The 15,818-nt window shown below is 40.0% G+C and overlaps 1 protein-coding gene across 1 annotated transcript in view; it reads left to right on the top strand.

Moving 5' to 3' along the window:
• The window catches only part of ascc3 (activating signal cointegrator 1 complex subunit 3), a 599,461-nt gene that overhangs the window by 540,894 nt on the left and 42,749 nt on the right, over positions 1–15,818 (top strand). Inside the window, exon 37 of the mRNA XM_067984949.1 lies at positions 6,676–6,900. Within this exon, the coding sequence (XP_067841050.1) occupies positions 6,676–6,900 (225 nt within the window). The remainder of the gene's footprint in view (positions 1–6,675; positions 6,901–15,818) is intronic.

Raw genomic sequence — 15,818 nt, 5'->3', positions numbered from 1 at the left:
ATAGCTTTCCTCACTGCTCAGAAACCCCTTTAAGATTCCCCCCACCACCCATCTGCTAAGACGAGACTCTAATGCCCAACATTCGAGGCTGGCTCAGGGTCCAGTTACAGTGGGGAAAGCAGCAGGAATGGAGGCTGGGTTGATCATGCCAGAAGCAGGGATTTGTTGAAAAGGTTTTCCTGGAGCAACTGGAATTCTGTATTATTATTTAAATTAATACTGCTGACTGTATTTTAAATAAAACACAGGTTTCCCTGCTTCTGGGTGCTGGGGAAATATTAGTTGACAAGTTGCGTGGAGCTTGAATCCAATTTCCTGATATCCATTCCAGACCTCTCTCTTACCCCCGCCCCCCCCCCCCACAACACACACACTTCTGCAGGGCCGGGAGCACAATCTCATACAATCAGCTCTTAAGTATTCTTGGGATCAGTGCAGAGTGCCACAATCCTGCGCTGTTATGGTGTAGGAATGCTGTTGCTGCCTTCGGAGGGTTAAAAAGAACATAAAAGTCAAGAACTAGAACGACCATTCGTTCCACCTAAGCTCGTCCTTCCAGTTTTCTAACTCTCCCAGCCTCTCATTCAGCTGTGTTTTGAATAAACTTAAAGTCGACACTGTTTGCACATTTTCCAGACATTTATCAACCTTTGCATGAAGAAAGTCCTCCTGGTATCTGATCAAAATTTATTTTTCACTAATTTATGCTTATGACCTCTAGTCTTAGTATCTTTGCTTTTTTAAATAATATTGAGGATTTACCTTATCTAAGCTATTTGATGTTTTAATTCCTTCACAAGGCCTCCTCCCTTTAACCATCTTCTCTACTGACAGTAGAGATTGAGCTTTCTTTTAAACCTTTCCTCTTAAAGTAGATGATTTGGTAAAGATTATTCATGAATTAAGAACAACAAAGTAACATTTATAACACAACTGCTTCATAGCCACAAAATGACCAGCACTCCAGAGTACACACTAGAATGTGAGGAAATAATGTAGTCCTGTTTTGTCGCCTCAGTGCGTTACAGATTAATCAAGGTTGCCCTAAAGTCTGGTGTCCATTAACTACAACCTCATTGCTCACCTCTTACCAGGCAAACAGTTTAAACATTAAGTCCTAGTCATTTTCAATAGGCAGTTGATGAAGTGGTAAGGCACTCACCTTACACCCCAGTGGCATTTAGGTAGCTACTCCAGTGTCTCAAACAGGTACTTTTAAACATTAAAGAGTTGCTACAGAGCAACAGAACACGTGTTCGTACTTGCATTTTAGTCATACTGTCTAAGAAAGGCGCTGTTTGGAGTTCCCCTACTTCCCCTATGGAGAGGGGGATGGAGAAAGGAAGATTATAGCACTGGCTCCCTTGCCTTGTTCTCATGCACCTTAAGTTTATCATTTGAGCACTGGAGTCAGCATCCAGAAGTGGAAAGTGTGCCAATCCCTGCGCATATCAATGACAGACATACAAAATGTATCTGTTGGATACACTGTCCAAGTGCATATTTTCCATCTCTGAGACCCTTCGTGTTAGTTTCCAAAGGGAGCTCCTTTATGTTCTCTGAGACGAAATATCACAGCAGATTTTACTCTGGCATTAAATAATTGCCTAGGCATAGAGGAAATTCAGGCAGGGAGGATCATTGCCTGTAACAGAGCCTGTCTGATTTTCCATCCATTTAAATTAGTGGGTATAAATTCAGGCAAACTCCCTTACAGGTGTGAGATCCTCCCCAGGTAGGAGATTATTTAACGGTCAAGTGGAAAAGTGAAAAAGCTGTTACATTGCCAGTGAGTCTCTTCATAATTATTATGGAAGAGTGAGTTATGTTAAAACTATTCCTGACCCCACCTCCAAAATGGTAATTTTTCATTTTAAATGACTTGCAATTTTTCACTGAATTATATTTTCTCAAGAAAATGATGTACACAATTTAAAAATACTGGAATATAACTAATAAAAAAGAATTATAACTTTTTATAGTTTGAAGTGCCCATTTCTTTAAAGACTTGTTTAGTTCAGAGTTATTAAGGCTGTAGGTAACATAGTTGTCATGACAAAAAGCACTCAACAACTTGCATTTTTACAGCTCCTTTAACATAGAAAAACATCCCAAGGCACTTCAGAGAAGCATAATCAGACAAAAACCAACACCAAACCAAAGGAGATATTAGGAGGGATGACTCAAACATTGGCCGAAGAGGTGGGTTTTGAGGAGGGTGTTAAAAAAGGAGAGGGTGGTAGAAAGGCAGAGAAGTGTAGGGAGGGAATTACAGAGCTTGGGACCTAGACAGCTGAAGGCATGGCCGCCAATGGTGAGACGAAAATAAAAATAACTTAGAATAATAGTATCTTTAATTGAGAACAAATCTTCCTGTGTTTCTAGAGAAGATGGCTTTTAATTTGATATCACAATGTAATCCTGAATTTTCTTGTAATATCTATCATCATACCCCAATATATTTTTACAACAAAAGATGATAGAGTGAACTGAATGAGCTTTCTTTGATTCTATCATATAGATCCACACTCGAATCATTTCCACCTATCTCTTGCCTTTGTGCTCAGCCAGTATTCCACTCTGTTAAATCAGGCATTGCCAACTCATTTTTAAATACTTCAATTGAATAGACATTCACTACACTATGTGATATGTTTCCTAATTTACAATTTTAATACCCTGATTATGTTTTTTTGGTTATCAGAATGGCTCTGAAACAGCCAAGATTTGGAATAACTACTATCTTTGGTTTCTGAACCAATAAAAAAATGCACACTCGTCTTCTGTCTACTCTGGCCCGTATTTGACTGTATTGTAGCTGAAACGTTCAGTGAGCTGGTCTATGTTCCAAACTGAGCACCTTGCAGTACAACATTTAGTGACGCATATTCTGTTATCACATTTTCCCTGTGGCCTATCTGGAGAGTATATACAACATTTGTAAATGTTTCAGCTGAGAGACTAAAACTGGTCCTTACTACTGAAATTGATCCGTGGATTCAAAACCTGAGTAGAATCAGCCTGGTGTAATTGTCCAAACGCAATATAGAATTATTCGAGTCTCCAACAGCACGGGTTTACATTATGAACTGTATGCTTTCTGGTATTTAATTCACCTTAATGCGGCTTTGACCGTTTATGTAACAAATAGCAGCGATGGGAAAGAAATATTATGTATGATTAATTTAAAATGCACATGATCAGGGAATTAATTACTTTAATGTCACATACTAACCTAAACCAAACAGATTTTAATATACCCAGTGTCATTCATTGTTTTGTTTGTATTAATAATTAATACTGGAAAATCATTCGGATGAGTAATCATAAGAGTTCATAATCATAAAATGTGGTAGTAGTCCTGCTCTGTCCCCAACTAATCTAAAAATGACCTGCTGAGTAGCTCCAAGGGAGCCTTGTTGTAAGCCATTTCCTGCACAGATTGAGATTTTCATTCACGAAGGGACAGAAGAAAATGGAAGTCGCTGCGGGAACAGGAGGCCTTCTTGTGTCAGCATGAAGCATAGTTTCTTTATTCACTCAATTCTCCAGCAGACTCCAAGAACAGTAGCTGGGTTACAGCCGGTGTTCATCGTAGGATTGTCAATCACTGTCCCATAACATTTGTGAGAGTAGATGTCTTTATTCAAAGACAGCTGGGCAAACCAGAAATACAGACTAGTAGTAAGCAATTTGCTTGGACTGCACAAAACAAACAAGGGCAGGACATAGAAGCCAGCTCTTCACATAGGAATATAATGGGTTATGGCGACCTTGTGGCACTCCATTCAATTCCATTCTCTGTTACACAAAAAGCTTCAGTCCCTGTTGTCAATTTACTTTAATTAGTGGCGTGATGCAGATAAGAAAATGAACCTCACTTATGTTCCAGCTATAACTATGGACTAGAACTTAAGTAGAGAAGCATTAGTTCTTAAATGACTAGAAAGTAAATGAAGTCTACCGTTTGTGGAAAGGCAAAAGGAATACATCCCTTACAATAGCATAACCAAGATATGGCATTCTCTCTAGACTGATGAGATTTGAAAAAGAGTCAAAAGCTCCTTAGTAAATAAAAGCCAGTGCACTTTGAAGAGTCTTAAAGAGAAACAGGTCCCACAGAAAGGGATCAGAGTATAAATAAACCTCCAAAGGGTTCAAAGTAAATGTGACACTACATTCCAAGATTAGAATGTCTAAACATTTCAAAAGCTGCAGACTGCACAGATCAAGGACTTAGTTTGCGGTTAAGTATTCTGAATTATAATTAGAAGAGCTTTTTTAATTTTCTCCAATTTTAAGCAGAACTCCTGAGAAATAAATAAAATAGTCTTACAATATAAATGTCTCTTAATTTTGTTCCCAGTTTTGATTCCTTTTCTGAGACACAAGTCATTAAGTCCTTCAGGAACTCACCCAAGTGCCCATTCTGCACGCGTGAGTGTTGACATCGCAATCTAGTCCAAATCTGTTCTCGCCTAACATTGCAACATCGTGTACCTCTCCCATCCCACCCCACCACCAACAAATCTGTTATCCACACTTTTGTCACCTTTTAAACTCTCTTGCTCCATCATTCTCTTTGCCAATCTCCATAAATTCTATCTTGTCTAAAAGACAGTCAGCCGTAACCTGTCCTGCTCACCCATCATCACCAATTTACAATGGCTGACCCCCATTGCAATGAATTTAAAATCCTCATCTTCAAATTCCTCCATGGCCTCACCGCCCCGCGCAACTTGTCCAGATTTACGTCCACTTTTGGTCCTCTAACTCAGGCCTTCTGTGCTTCCCTCTTCCCCCACCCCCCCTTCATCCCACCATCAGTGGCGGAGCTTTCAGCTGCCTCAGCCCTACTCTCTGCAACCCGCTCACCAGACTCTGCTCTCCACTTTTAAAAGCCTTATTAGAACCCATCTTTCCGATTAGGCTTTCAGTCATCATTCTTAACTCTCTCACAATAGCTTGGTGTCCGTTCCTTTTTACTTGTTCCCTCTGTAAAGCAACTTAGGGTGTTTTTTTATGCTAGTTGTTGTTGACATCCATATACCCACCCAATCAGATTCCAGCAAGTGTCACTGGTCAGCAATCAGGAGTGGGAATCCTGACTGATTTTTTTTTCCCCTCTACTTTTAAGTGTAGGGCCACAGAAGTCAATTGGGGAACTCCCATATGTTGGCCTGCTGAGATTAAATAGCTCAGTACAGACCAATAATCAAACCTGGGGCCTCCTGGTCTTTGCTTCATTGAGCAGTTACTTTGCCCACTTGACCATAGGGGAACTCTGCTTATAACATTTAACAATAACACAAATGACCTTTTCAGCACCCTATTTTTGTACAAGGTATTCAAATATGACAATAATCTATTTAAAATGCCTGGGTCAGAACAAGGTTACCTTTAATGTAAGTGGGGTGGGGTGGGGGGGGGGAAGTTAAATTTGATTCCTATTGTGTTATGTGGGATGAAAAATCTGAACATACTTGTAGAAATGGAACCTGTATTTTTCTTTGCCTTTATAAGTACCTTATAATTTTTTTAACTGTCAAATATTGAAATATACACTCTGGTAACTAATTGGATCTCATATCCTTGGATCGGATCTAATCACTGTGCATGATGTAATCGCCTTTGTACCAATACTAAAAGAATGAGCTTTCTAATATCTGGTTCCATGGTCAGCGTCTCTATGTTCAGTCAAGCCCTGTCAAGAAGAATTCCCCAAACCAAATGTACATTTGCCCTCACTTTGCTCATTTGTTTCTCTTTCTGTGTGGTATGCAAATTGCCGTAGGAGCCATTGGTGTGCTGCTTCTGATAGATTTCTGCCAAGCCCAAAATTAAGGTTGCCCCAACAGTTACTTTTGGAATTTCAGTGGAGCTTCTGTATTGTGCCCTCCGGCTTTAATTTTAGAAAGTTGATCCCAAAAAAATACTTAGGACTAGCCTTGGGGACAATTTTGTATAGTACCCATTAAAATTTGGAATCATCACTTTAATGTTCTCTGCAGAATTTTGTTTAAAAACACCCACGTTAATGGATGTTAAAAACTGCTTCAGGACACCAGGAAGTGAAAATGGACAGTAACTAATTGCAAGTATATGTAACCACCTGAATACATAAGCTGCTCCACTGGCATTATTAGTGTAATTTCAAAAAATGCTACACGAAAAAGTCATAATTTTGATCAAGTATAAATGAATGAAATCGTGTACATGTTAAAAGCAGCCTTAAGGCTATTAAGAGTGTTGTTGTCTGCTTAGGCATTTGAAGTGGAAGTTTAAATGTGTTTAAAAATGCTTAGTAAAAACAAATACTGTGTGGATAAACAGGGAAGAATTTGGCTCATGCTAATGTTTTCTGGCTGTTTTGTTATGGAACAGTAGTTCTTGTTGAGGAATATCCACTCAACAGGGATATTCTTAAAAACTGTAAAATCGTCTATATTGTTAAATTTCAGGGGGGTTTTTTGTCTTAGCTAAGTGTGGAGTAAATCAGACTGCAAAACCACAATTATAACCTAGAATTTCTTCAAACATGCTGGTTTACTTCATTGTTTGATCCAATATGCCTTGTCTTTTTTGTCAGTTTGATCTCTATGTTGTTGACATTTGTACAAGCTAAATCTTCCATATCTAGTCTCTAATTTGTTTTCATTCCTCCCTTCCTCCCAGGATGCTACAGAATTTGCAGACCTTCCAGTGCGGCACAATGAAGACCATCTGAATAGCGACCTGGCGAAGCGTCTTCCCGTTGAAGTGAATCCACATTCATTTGACAATGCACACACTAAAGCCCACCTATTGCTCCAAGCACATTTTTGCCGAGCGGCCTTGCCGTGCCCAGATTATGCTACAGATACGAAGTCTGTGCTGGACCAGGCCATTCGAATCTGTCAGGTATGAAAAAGCTGAACAGTGCCAAACAATTCAAGGTGACGTTCCTAGTTAGAAAAAAAGATATGCAAACTAAAACTAGTTCAGATTTCTTTAACAAATATTTACAGTATTGTTTTACATCTATTTGAGAATTGATTTTTTATTGCTCTGGTTCATTAAGTTTGAAGGTGGTGTGTTATTTTACACATTTGCATTTTTTTCTATGAAGTGCAAGTATGTTTGACCAATTTATCCTGTTTGCCAAATAGGTGTCTCTATGACCAATAGAGGTTTATTTTGTCAGGAGAGCACATAAAAGCAAGAATGTTAAATTTGGTTCACTGCCTGGTTGCTTTGCTTTAGTAAACAATTTTACAACACCAAGTTATAGTCCAACAAATCGCCTTAGTAAGAACGGGATATGATGCTCGACTCATCGATCGACACGCCCTAGTAAGAACGGGATATGATGCTCGACTCATCGATCGACAGTTCCGACGGGCCACAGCGAAAAATCGCGTAGACCTCCTCAGAAGACTAACACGGGACGCAACCAACAGAGTACCCTTCGTCGTCCAGTACTTCCCCGGAGCAGAGAAACTACGCCATGTTCTCCGCAGCCTTCAACATGTCATCAATGATGACGAACACCTCGCTATGGCCATCCCCACACCTCCACTACTCGCCTTTAAACAGCCACCCAACCTCAAACAAACCATCGTTCGCAGCAAATTACCCAGCTTTCAGGAGAACAGCGTCCACGACACCACACAACCCTGCCACGGTAACCTCTGCAAGACATGCCAGATCATCGACACAGATACCACCATCACACGAGAGGACACCACCCACCAGGTGCACGGTTCATACTCCTGTGACTCGGCCAACGTTGTCTACCTCATACGTTGCAGGAAAGGATGCCCCAGAGCATGGTACATTGGCGAGACCATGCAGACGCTGCGACAACGGATGAACGGACACCGCGCAACAATCGCCAAACAGGAGGGTTCTCTCCCTGTCGGAGAACACTTCAGCAGTCATGGACATTCAGCCACCGACCTTCGGGTAAGCATACTCCAAGGCGGCCTTCGAGACACACGACAACGCAAAATCGTCGAGCAGAAATTGATAGCCAAGTTCCGCACCCATGAGGACGGCCTCAACCGGGATCTTGGGTTCATGTCACACTACACATAACCCCACCAGCGAACAAATGTAATCTGTTTTTAATATAACGGGTCATTGACTGTCTTCCTTCTCTCTCTTTTTTTGGGGGTTTGTATATTCGGTGGCCTTTTAGGTGACACCATTCTGTCTGCTCACTGTGATTGCCTTGGCAACGGGCAGTAATCACCAGGCATTGTTCTGTGATTTTCAAATGCGAAGGATTCGAAAATTTCATTTCCACACCGTTCACCTGAGGAAGGAGGAAGCCTGCGAAAGCTTGTGGAATTTAAAATAAATTTGTTGGACTATAACTTGGTGTTGTAAAATTGTTTACAATTGTCAACCCCAGTCCATCACCGGCATCTCCACATCATGGCTTTGCTTTAGATTAGAATAGCAGAGAGTTAAAGAATCTTGGAAGTTAAGAATGGTGAAGGCAAGATTAGCCAGACAATTAAGTGACTGAACTATCAGACTTTCCAGAGAAACACATACGTTTTAAGTGAATTTTCAGTTGAAGACAGCTGGGGATAAACTCTCCAAAGAGGATATAGCTCTTTTAGGTTCCTGAAAGGATGTCATATATGTGCTCTTTCAATTAAAGTAAGATAAGTGGAGCAAGCAAAGATCAACCATTGATTAGAGTGTGAAAATGTGCTGAGAGGATGCTGTCTCTACAGTGCTGTAAGTTTAAAAAATGCTGTTTATAAGATGATGCTGAGTCAGCGTGCATGTTGAAGTGAGGAGTTCCACAACATATTCTTCACCTGATGCAACTATGTAATCAGGATTTATCTTTTAGAACAACTTTGTATGTGCAAGTAAAAAGGAGTAACCCATTTACTTTTTATTTGTGCATTGAGTTTATATTGTGAGCTTATACTTTATGAATTTAGTAGTAGTGAAAAAATAGCTCCAGCAGCAACTTGTATTTCTATAGCACCTTTAATGAAAACTGATGCTGACAGGTGAAAAAAGATTAGAAGGACAGACCAAAAGCTAGATCATAAAGATGAGTTTTGAAAACAGCAACATACATTTATATAGTGCCTTTAACAACAAATGGCCCAAGGTGCTTCACAGGGGCATAAGAGAAAAACAGACACCGGAAAAGAGATCAAGAGGGGTGATCAAAAACTTGGTCAAAGAGGTGGGTTTTAAAGACGGTCTAAAGGAAGAGAGAGAGGTGGAAGAGAGGAGGGATTTAGGGAGGGAATTTGAGAGTGTGGGATCTATGCAGCTGAATGCACTGCTGCCAATGAGGGGCAAGAGGAGGGGGGGTGGGGGATGTACAAGACAACGGGGGTCAGAGGAACAGAGAGTTACAGGGAGATTGTAGTGCTGGAGAGTTTGCAGAGATGGAGAGCGCCAAGCCTTGGAGAGATTTTAATGCAAGGATCAAATTTAAATTTGACGTGTTGAGGGATTAAGCTGTGGAGGATGGGGGTGATAGGCAGCACAATGTGATCAATGTAGCAGAGTTTTGGATGAGCAAATTGTAAGGACGGTGGAGCGTGGGAGGACAACAAAGGTAAAGAAGAGGGTTTCCGTAGCTGGTGGGCTGCAATGGGATGGAAACAGGCAATGACATAGTAGTAGGCAGTCTTTGAGATTGTGATGTACATGTTATACATGGCCTTAATATATAATTTGTTTTATATATATTTGATCACCCATGGCATTGTATATGTAGAGCCAAGACCAACTGTAGTCCTCAGGTGGAGTGGAATTAGAGGGTTTGAGATAATTGGACCAGGATCTGCAGATGTAATTTAGTCACCATTTTAAAATCATACACTCGGTCCTTGTTTTTATAATTCCATTGAAAATTTCCTACATGCATATTTATAATGGAAATTGCCTATTTGAAACTGTAATTATACCCTCCTGCCAGTGGTGGCACTGCAGCACTTCCACTAACAAGAAAGTATAATTCCAGCATGACAAGGTTAGTTTGTTATAAATGTGGACATTGGAATTTATAATAGAAAAGTGCTTTCAGATATAAGATTTTTATTTTGTATATGACTATATATATTAGCTGATCTCTTGTGATGTTGCACACATGTAGTCAAGGCCAATTCAAATTTTCAGGTCAAGCATGTTTAGAGAGCAGTGGGATAATGGGGGTAATTTTAACCCCCAAGAATGGGTGGATTGGGGGCGGGTGGGAGGTTAAAATAACAGCTTTTTGGAACGGGACTGCATTCCGGCTCCAACACACCCACTTCTGGGTTTGACCCAGGTGCGTTTGGATGCGTGCGCACACAACAGACACCCAGAAGTTCCGTCCCCACTTAAAGCCAGCGGACAGATAATTAAAGGAGCAATGTACCTCATTGAAATAGTCGAGATACTTAATTTTTTGTGTATTACTAAAGTACTAGCACTGAGTGTTACAGTACACTAACTTGCTGTGCGATCTGAGCTTCTTTTCAACTTTCCAATGTCTTATAACTTAAATCCAGTTTTGGTTTTGTTTCCTACCAAAAGAAAGTCAGATTGAAAAAGAAAATTAGTACAAGGTAATGAAACTTCAAGAAAGTGGATAATCCTGAGGGAAGGATGAGGAATATTGAAGTACACACAGGCTCTAACACAGGAAACCACTTACTTTCACTTAACTCTTCGGAGCTAAGATGGCTCAGCCTATGTAGTACAGACTATATTTTATAACTGGTTGTGAAGTCCACACAACTCTGACTGAAAGAGACTGGTCGTCCGCCTGAGAGCACTGCCATCTTATGGCAGAGTTTCGGACTCTCCCCACTGAGCTGTCCAATCACAGAGGCTAGACTGGGGTCTGCCCTTAGAACTGTGGGTAGACAATATCTCATGATTTAATTTAGCCAGAATAGCTATTCATCAATGTTAAATGGAAATTATCTCTAATACTGGTCTAAGACGTTTGGCAATGAATGTGACCATTCCAGTTAACTGACCCCTGAAGGTTGCTCTTTGTTCACAACTCCAGCACCTTGTATAAATAAGCAATGCCAATGCCAAAATGTCTAGAGGTGAACTCCTGTGCCCCCCTCCTTTTTGAGAAACCTTGGGTGACAGATTTAACTCCTCATATACTGCTACTAGCAGTATGGAAATATAATAAATTGAAAAATAGAACACAAGCAAAAATCAATTTGCCAGTGCAGGATGGCAGCAAATAAGGATTGGGATTATGGCTGGAGCCCCAATTATTTTTTTTTGCTGCTGATGAAAACTCACTGAAAACTTCAATAATTTAACTTAATCATATGACACAAGAAAATGGAGAAAATGGGAATCAGTTTAGTTTGTTTGTTATGCTTTGTTTCCCTCAAAAAAAAAAGGACTGGTGATTATAGGTAGCACATGTGTTATATTCAGAATTGGAATTAATTTGGCGGGTACTATACCTCGTTATATTGCAAATGAATGGTTTCAGCATACACGATCAAAAATATACATGAAGTTCAGATTGAAATTAATCTGATAATTGGATATATTTTTCTCCGTTGAACATAAAAGTCAATACAAATATAAAACATTGCCCCCATTTTATAATACTTCCAAATATTTTTCTTGTATTAATGATTGTGGGAAATGATACCCAAATACAACATTTTTCTTTTAAATTTGTTGCACTATGTGTAGCGTCGAATGTAGGACTATGTTACTGTCGAAATTGACATCTTTGAAGCTACGGAGGAGATGTATTTTGGAAACAGAGAAAAGAGTAAAGGTGTAGAATAGTTAGCGTAATTTACAGCCAGCTGCAGTGACATGGAAACCAACTACCTCATAAAAGATGTGTGTGCAGGGCTTTCTTAACTGCTGTCCAGGGAATCGCCTTGTTTATCACACCACAGCAAAACTGAAGTGCAAGCTTACGTATCTGCTACTAATTGTCCATGCATGTCCTGTGCTTATAAATGTCTCTTTTCTGTCAGACTGTGGAAATTGTTCTGTCTTGAAATCAAGCTACTGTTGATTCATGTGGCCTTTAACTCACTTCCCAGCACCCTCTATTTCTACAAAACCTGCTACCCTTTGACATTCCTAACTGTTCCCCTTCATTTATCCAGCATTGATGCTTTGAACGTTTATACATGTGCATAATATTTATTTCATTGTATTTCTTATTCCTAGAATCTAAACAAATCACCATTGTAAAAATGCATAAACAAATCTCCCATACGGTGCATTTTGAAGTTTTGGCCACATTAGCTTTTCAGATGCCTGAAATTATTAATTGAACATTTGCCAGAAGAGCCTAATGCAGACAAAAACTTACTAGGGATTTTAGGTGAGAAAAATTTGCAGAAAGCTAGATGCCCCATTAGAGGAGGGAGGGGTATTTGCTGTCCACTGCTTATGACCTGATATTCCAATGTATTGGTAAGTCACAGTACATGAAATACATGAAAATCATACTGTTCTCATTACAGTCATTGATTAACAGGCAGTGGGTTACAAGGCCTTTTTTATTCTGACCAAGAAATTAATGAATGTATTTCACAGTATCTGAATGTTTCCAGAAATAAATGAATGTATTTCACAGTATCTGAATGATATATATTCCATTGATTTTTTAAAAATGATTATAATATTGATATTTCCGTCAGTTACTTATTTCTCTTAAGCATATGTATTTTCTCTAAGAAAAGACACGATCCTATTGTCTGATGAAAATAATCTTTAGCTGTGCCAAACTGAAGTGAAGGCTCTGATATGCTCTGCTGACCTCACACTTATTAAAAGCGTCTGAAGCATCTAGATCTGTGCATGCATCATCTTCATCTGTGTCTACAGCTAATGCAGAATGCATTTGTTTAGAGGTAAAAGTTTCCTCAGGCCTAATACGCTTTTGAGACTGAATATTTCACCAATTTTATTTCGTGTAAATATTTAGTAAATTTTTGTGTTTATATTACAGTGAGAGGTGACGGCGCATTTTAAAATTGCCTAAATTAGTTTTTCACATGGCGCCCACCCGAAATAGACATTCGGCCCCTTGTATATGTAAATGAGGATCCTAATTCCTATTTCAGGACCTTTCCAGGAAATTCGGCAGCGCATAGGGAAGTAGTCACTTAGCCTGCTTCACAGCATTAACTGGTCCACGTGCTGAAAAACCAGCAGCCCTTTAAGGGTCTGCTGGTGGCCAACATCAAAATTAGAAATGTTATTTTATACTTAACTTAAAGTAGAGCCAGGAGGAGCACTCCTGCTCCTCCCGGCTTATGCCCGGGTCCCCACCCCCTGACCTTCCCAGGTCTTGAAACCTCTGGAGACGCGATAGGTGCTGGCAGCTTGCCATCATTATTACAATGAATCTCGATGCCTAATTTCTGTCCAGCATCGAGACACCTGCTTCGGGCATGCACTGGAAACGTGCCGTCAGTCATGCAGCTGAATACAGGGCATAAGAAATTTCTAGCCCAAAGATTCCATGGTCCTTTTTGAAGATGATTAGGGAGTTCTCCTAATCAAAACAGATGAACTGTTTATTCATCTGATTTACTGTTTATGGGACCTTGTTGTGTGCAAATTAACAGCCATATTTGCCCACATAACACCAGTGACTGCACTTGAAAAGAAATTCATTAGATATGAAGCACTTTAAGCTTGCGTTAACATTGAGTATCTGTCTGGGATCCAGTTTAACTATTCCCTTTAAGATCTTATACCTCAATAATAACACTACTAAGCTGCCTCTTTTCCAATGTAAACATCCCTATTCCCAGCATAGCTCAGGTGCCCAATCCCTTTTATCCGTTTAATTGTAGTTACGTTCCTCTCCACTGTTCGCATGGTGCTCAGAAAGCCCAGAAATGTACACAATACTCAAGGTGGAGGCAGATCAGTGTTTTGTAAAAACTCATTCTAATTATCAATTCCTGAGACTTGTGCTCTATCCCTTGAGCTATAACCCATAAGATCTTGTTTGTCTTTTTCACATGAGCTGTGCAGCTATTGCACTGATGATTTCAAATCCCCACTTATCAGAAACCTTAGAGGTAAAGTTGATGATACAAACACGCATTCTCTTGGGCACTGCAGTGAGTTGTGCTGGACCTCTTTTAAAAATGGGTAATGGCAAAATATCATGACTATGCCATCTTAAAAATATTTGTTTATTATGACGTACCAGGAACCTTGTCTATTTTATTTCTCAGCAAACCGACGGTGCTGACTGAACAAGATAGACTAGATTAATCATTCATTCTTAGTCAATAGCTGGAAAACCTAGCCCTTTGTCTCTTTAAATCCCCAGTATTGATTTTGCTCTGCAGGAGGAAAGAGGCCATATGTTGTACCATCATGGAGGTATAAGGTTGAAGTTTCTATTGGGCATGTTCCATAGGAATGCAGTGATTTGTGTTAACTTCTTGTACTGGTTTACATTGGCTATTACCTTAATCTACAAAAGTGTTTTAAGTTTGAGACATCTTAGTCCAGATACAAAACAGCAGTGGTTTCTTTCACATCTTTATTCGGATTGACTCAGATTGCAAGGTATTGACACTGGCTATCAGGAACATAAAATGCCCCTCCTTCAGGAGAAAGGAGTGGTTACTGAGGCCACTTTAGGATCAATGTGGCTTCAAGATGACACACCTAGTGATTGAAGTATTGAAACAAATCAACCGTCTCGCAGCTTTGATAATCTAATACCAAAGCAGTACTCTGGGGCACTGTTCTTTGACTGTGTCATACACATGGCTAGCATATAGATACCTGGGCAGGGCCGGGACCGCTGTCCTAGGAGGAGTGTTTGCTAGTGCTGTTGGGGAGGGTTTAAACTAAAGTGGCAGGGGGTTGGGAACCTGAGCAGGGAGAGAGAGGAAAGCGTAACAGGAAGGGACAGAAGGTATGGAGTAATAGGTAAAGTGTTAAAAAAGGAAAAAGCAGGAACTAAGCGTCACAAAACAGATTTGAAAGTTCTTTATCTGAATGCACGTAGCATTCGTAATAAAATGGACGAGTTAACGGCACAAATAACTACGTATGGGTATGATCTTGTGGCCATTACAGAAACATGGCTGCAGGGTGACAACGACTGGGAATTAAATATGCCAGGGTATTTAACAATCAGGAAGGACAGGCAGGAAGGAAGGGGAGGTGGGGTGGCTATGTTAATAAAGGAAGGAATCACTGTAATACAGAGAAATGATATTGGGACAAAGCATCAAGATAATGAAACAGTTTGGGTGGAGATAAGGAATAATAAGGGAAAAAAAAACACTAGTGGGCGTAGTATATAGGCCTCCTAATAGTTGCAACTCTGCTGGAAGAAGTATTAATCAGGAGATAGTCGGGGCATGTAATAAGGGAACAGCCATAATTATGGGGGATTTTAATTATCATATTAACTGGACAAATCAAATTGGGCAGAGCAGCCTTGAGGACGAGTTCATTGAGTGCATCAGGGATGGATTTCTTGAGCAGTATGTAACTGATCCTACAAGGGGGCAGGCAACCTTGGACCTGGTCCTGTGTAATGAGTCAGGATTAATTAATAATGTCCTAGTTAAGGATCCCCTTGGAACGAGCGACCACAACATGGTTGAATTCCATATCCAATTAGAGGGTGAGAAGGTTGATTCTCAAACAAGCGTACTGAGCTTGAATAAAGGAGACTATGATGGTATGAGAGCAGAATTGATTAAAGTGGACTGGGAAAATAGATTAAAGGGTAAGACGGTACATGAGCAGTGGTGTTCATTTAGGGAGTTATTTTACAACTTTCAAAATAAATATATTCCACTGAGGAAAAAAGGGTGTAAAAG

The sequence above is a fragment of the Heptranchias perlo genome, chromosome 5, assembly GCF_035084215.1.
Source record: "Heptranchias perlo isolate sHepPer1 chromosome 5, sHepPer1.hap1, whole genome shotgun sequence".
NCBI lineage: Eukaryota > Metazoa > Chordata > Chondrichthyes > Hexanchiformes > Hexanchidae > Heptranchias > Heptranchias perlo.
Note: the sequence above shows the minus strand (reverse complement) of the source record. Positions and strands in the feature narration are given on the sequence as shown.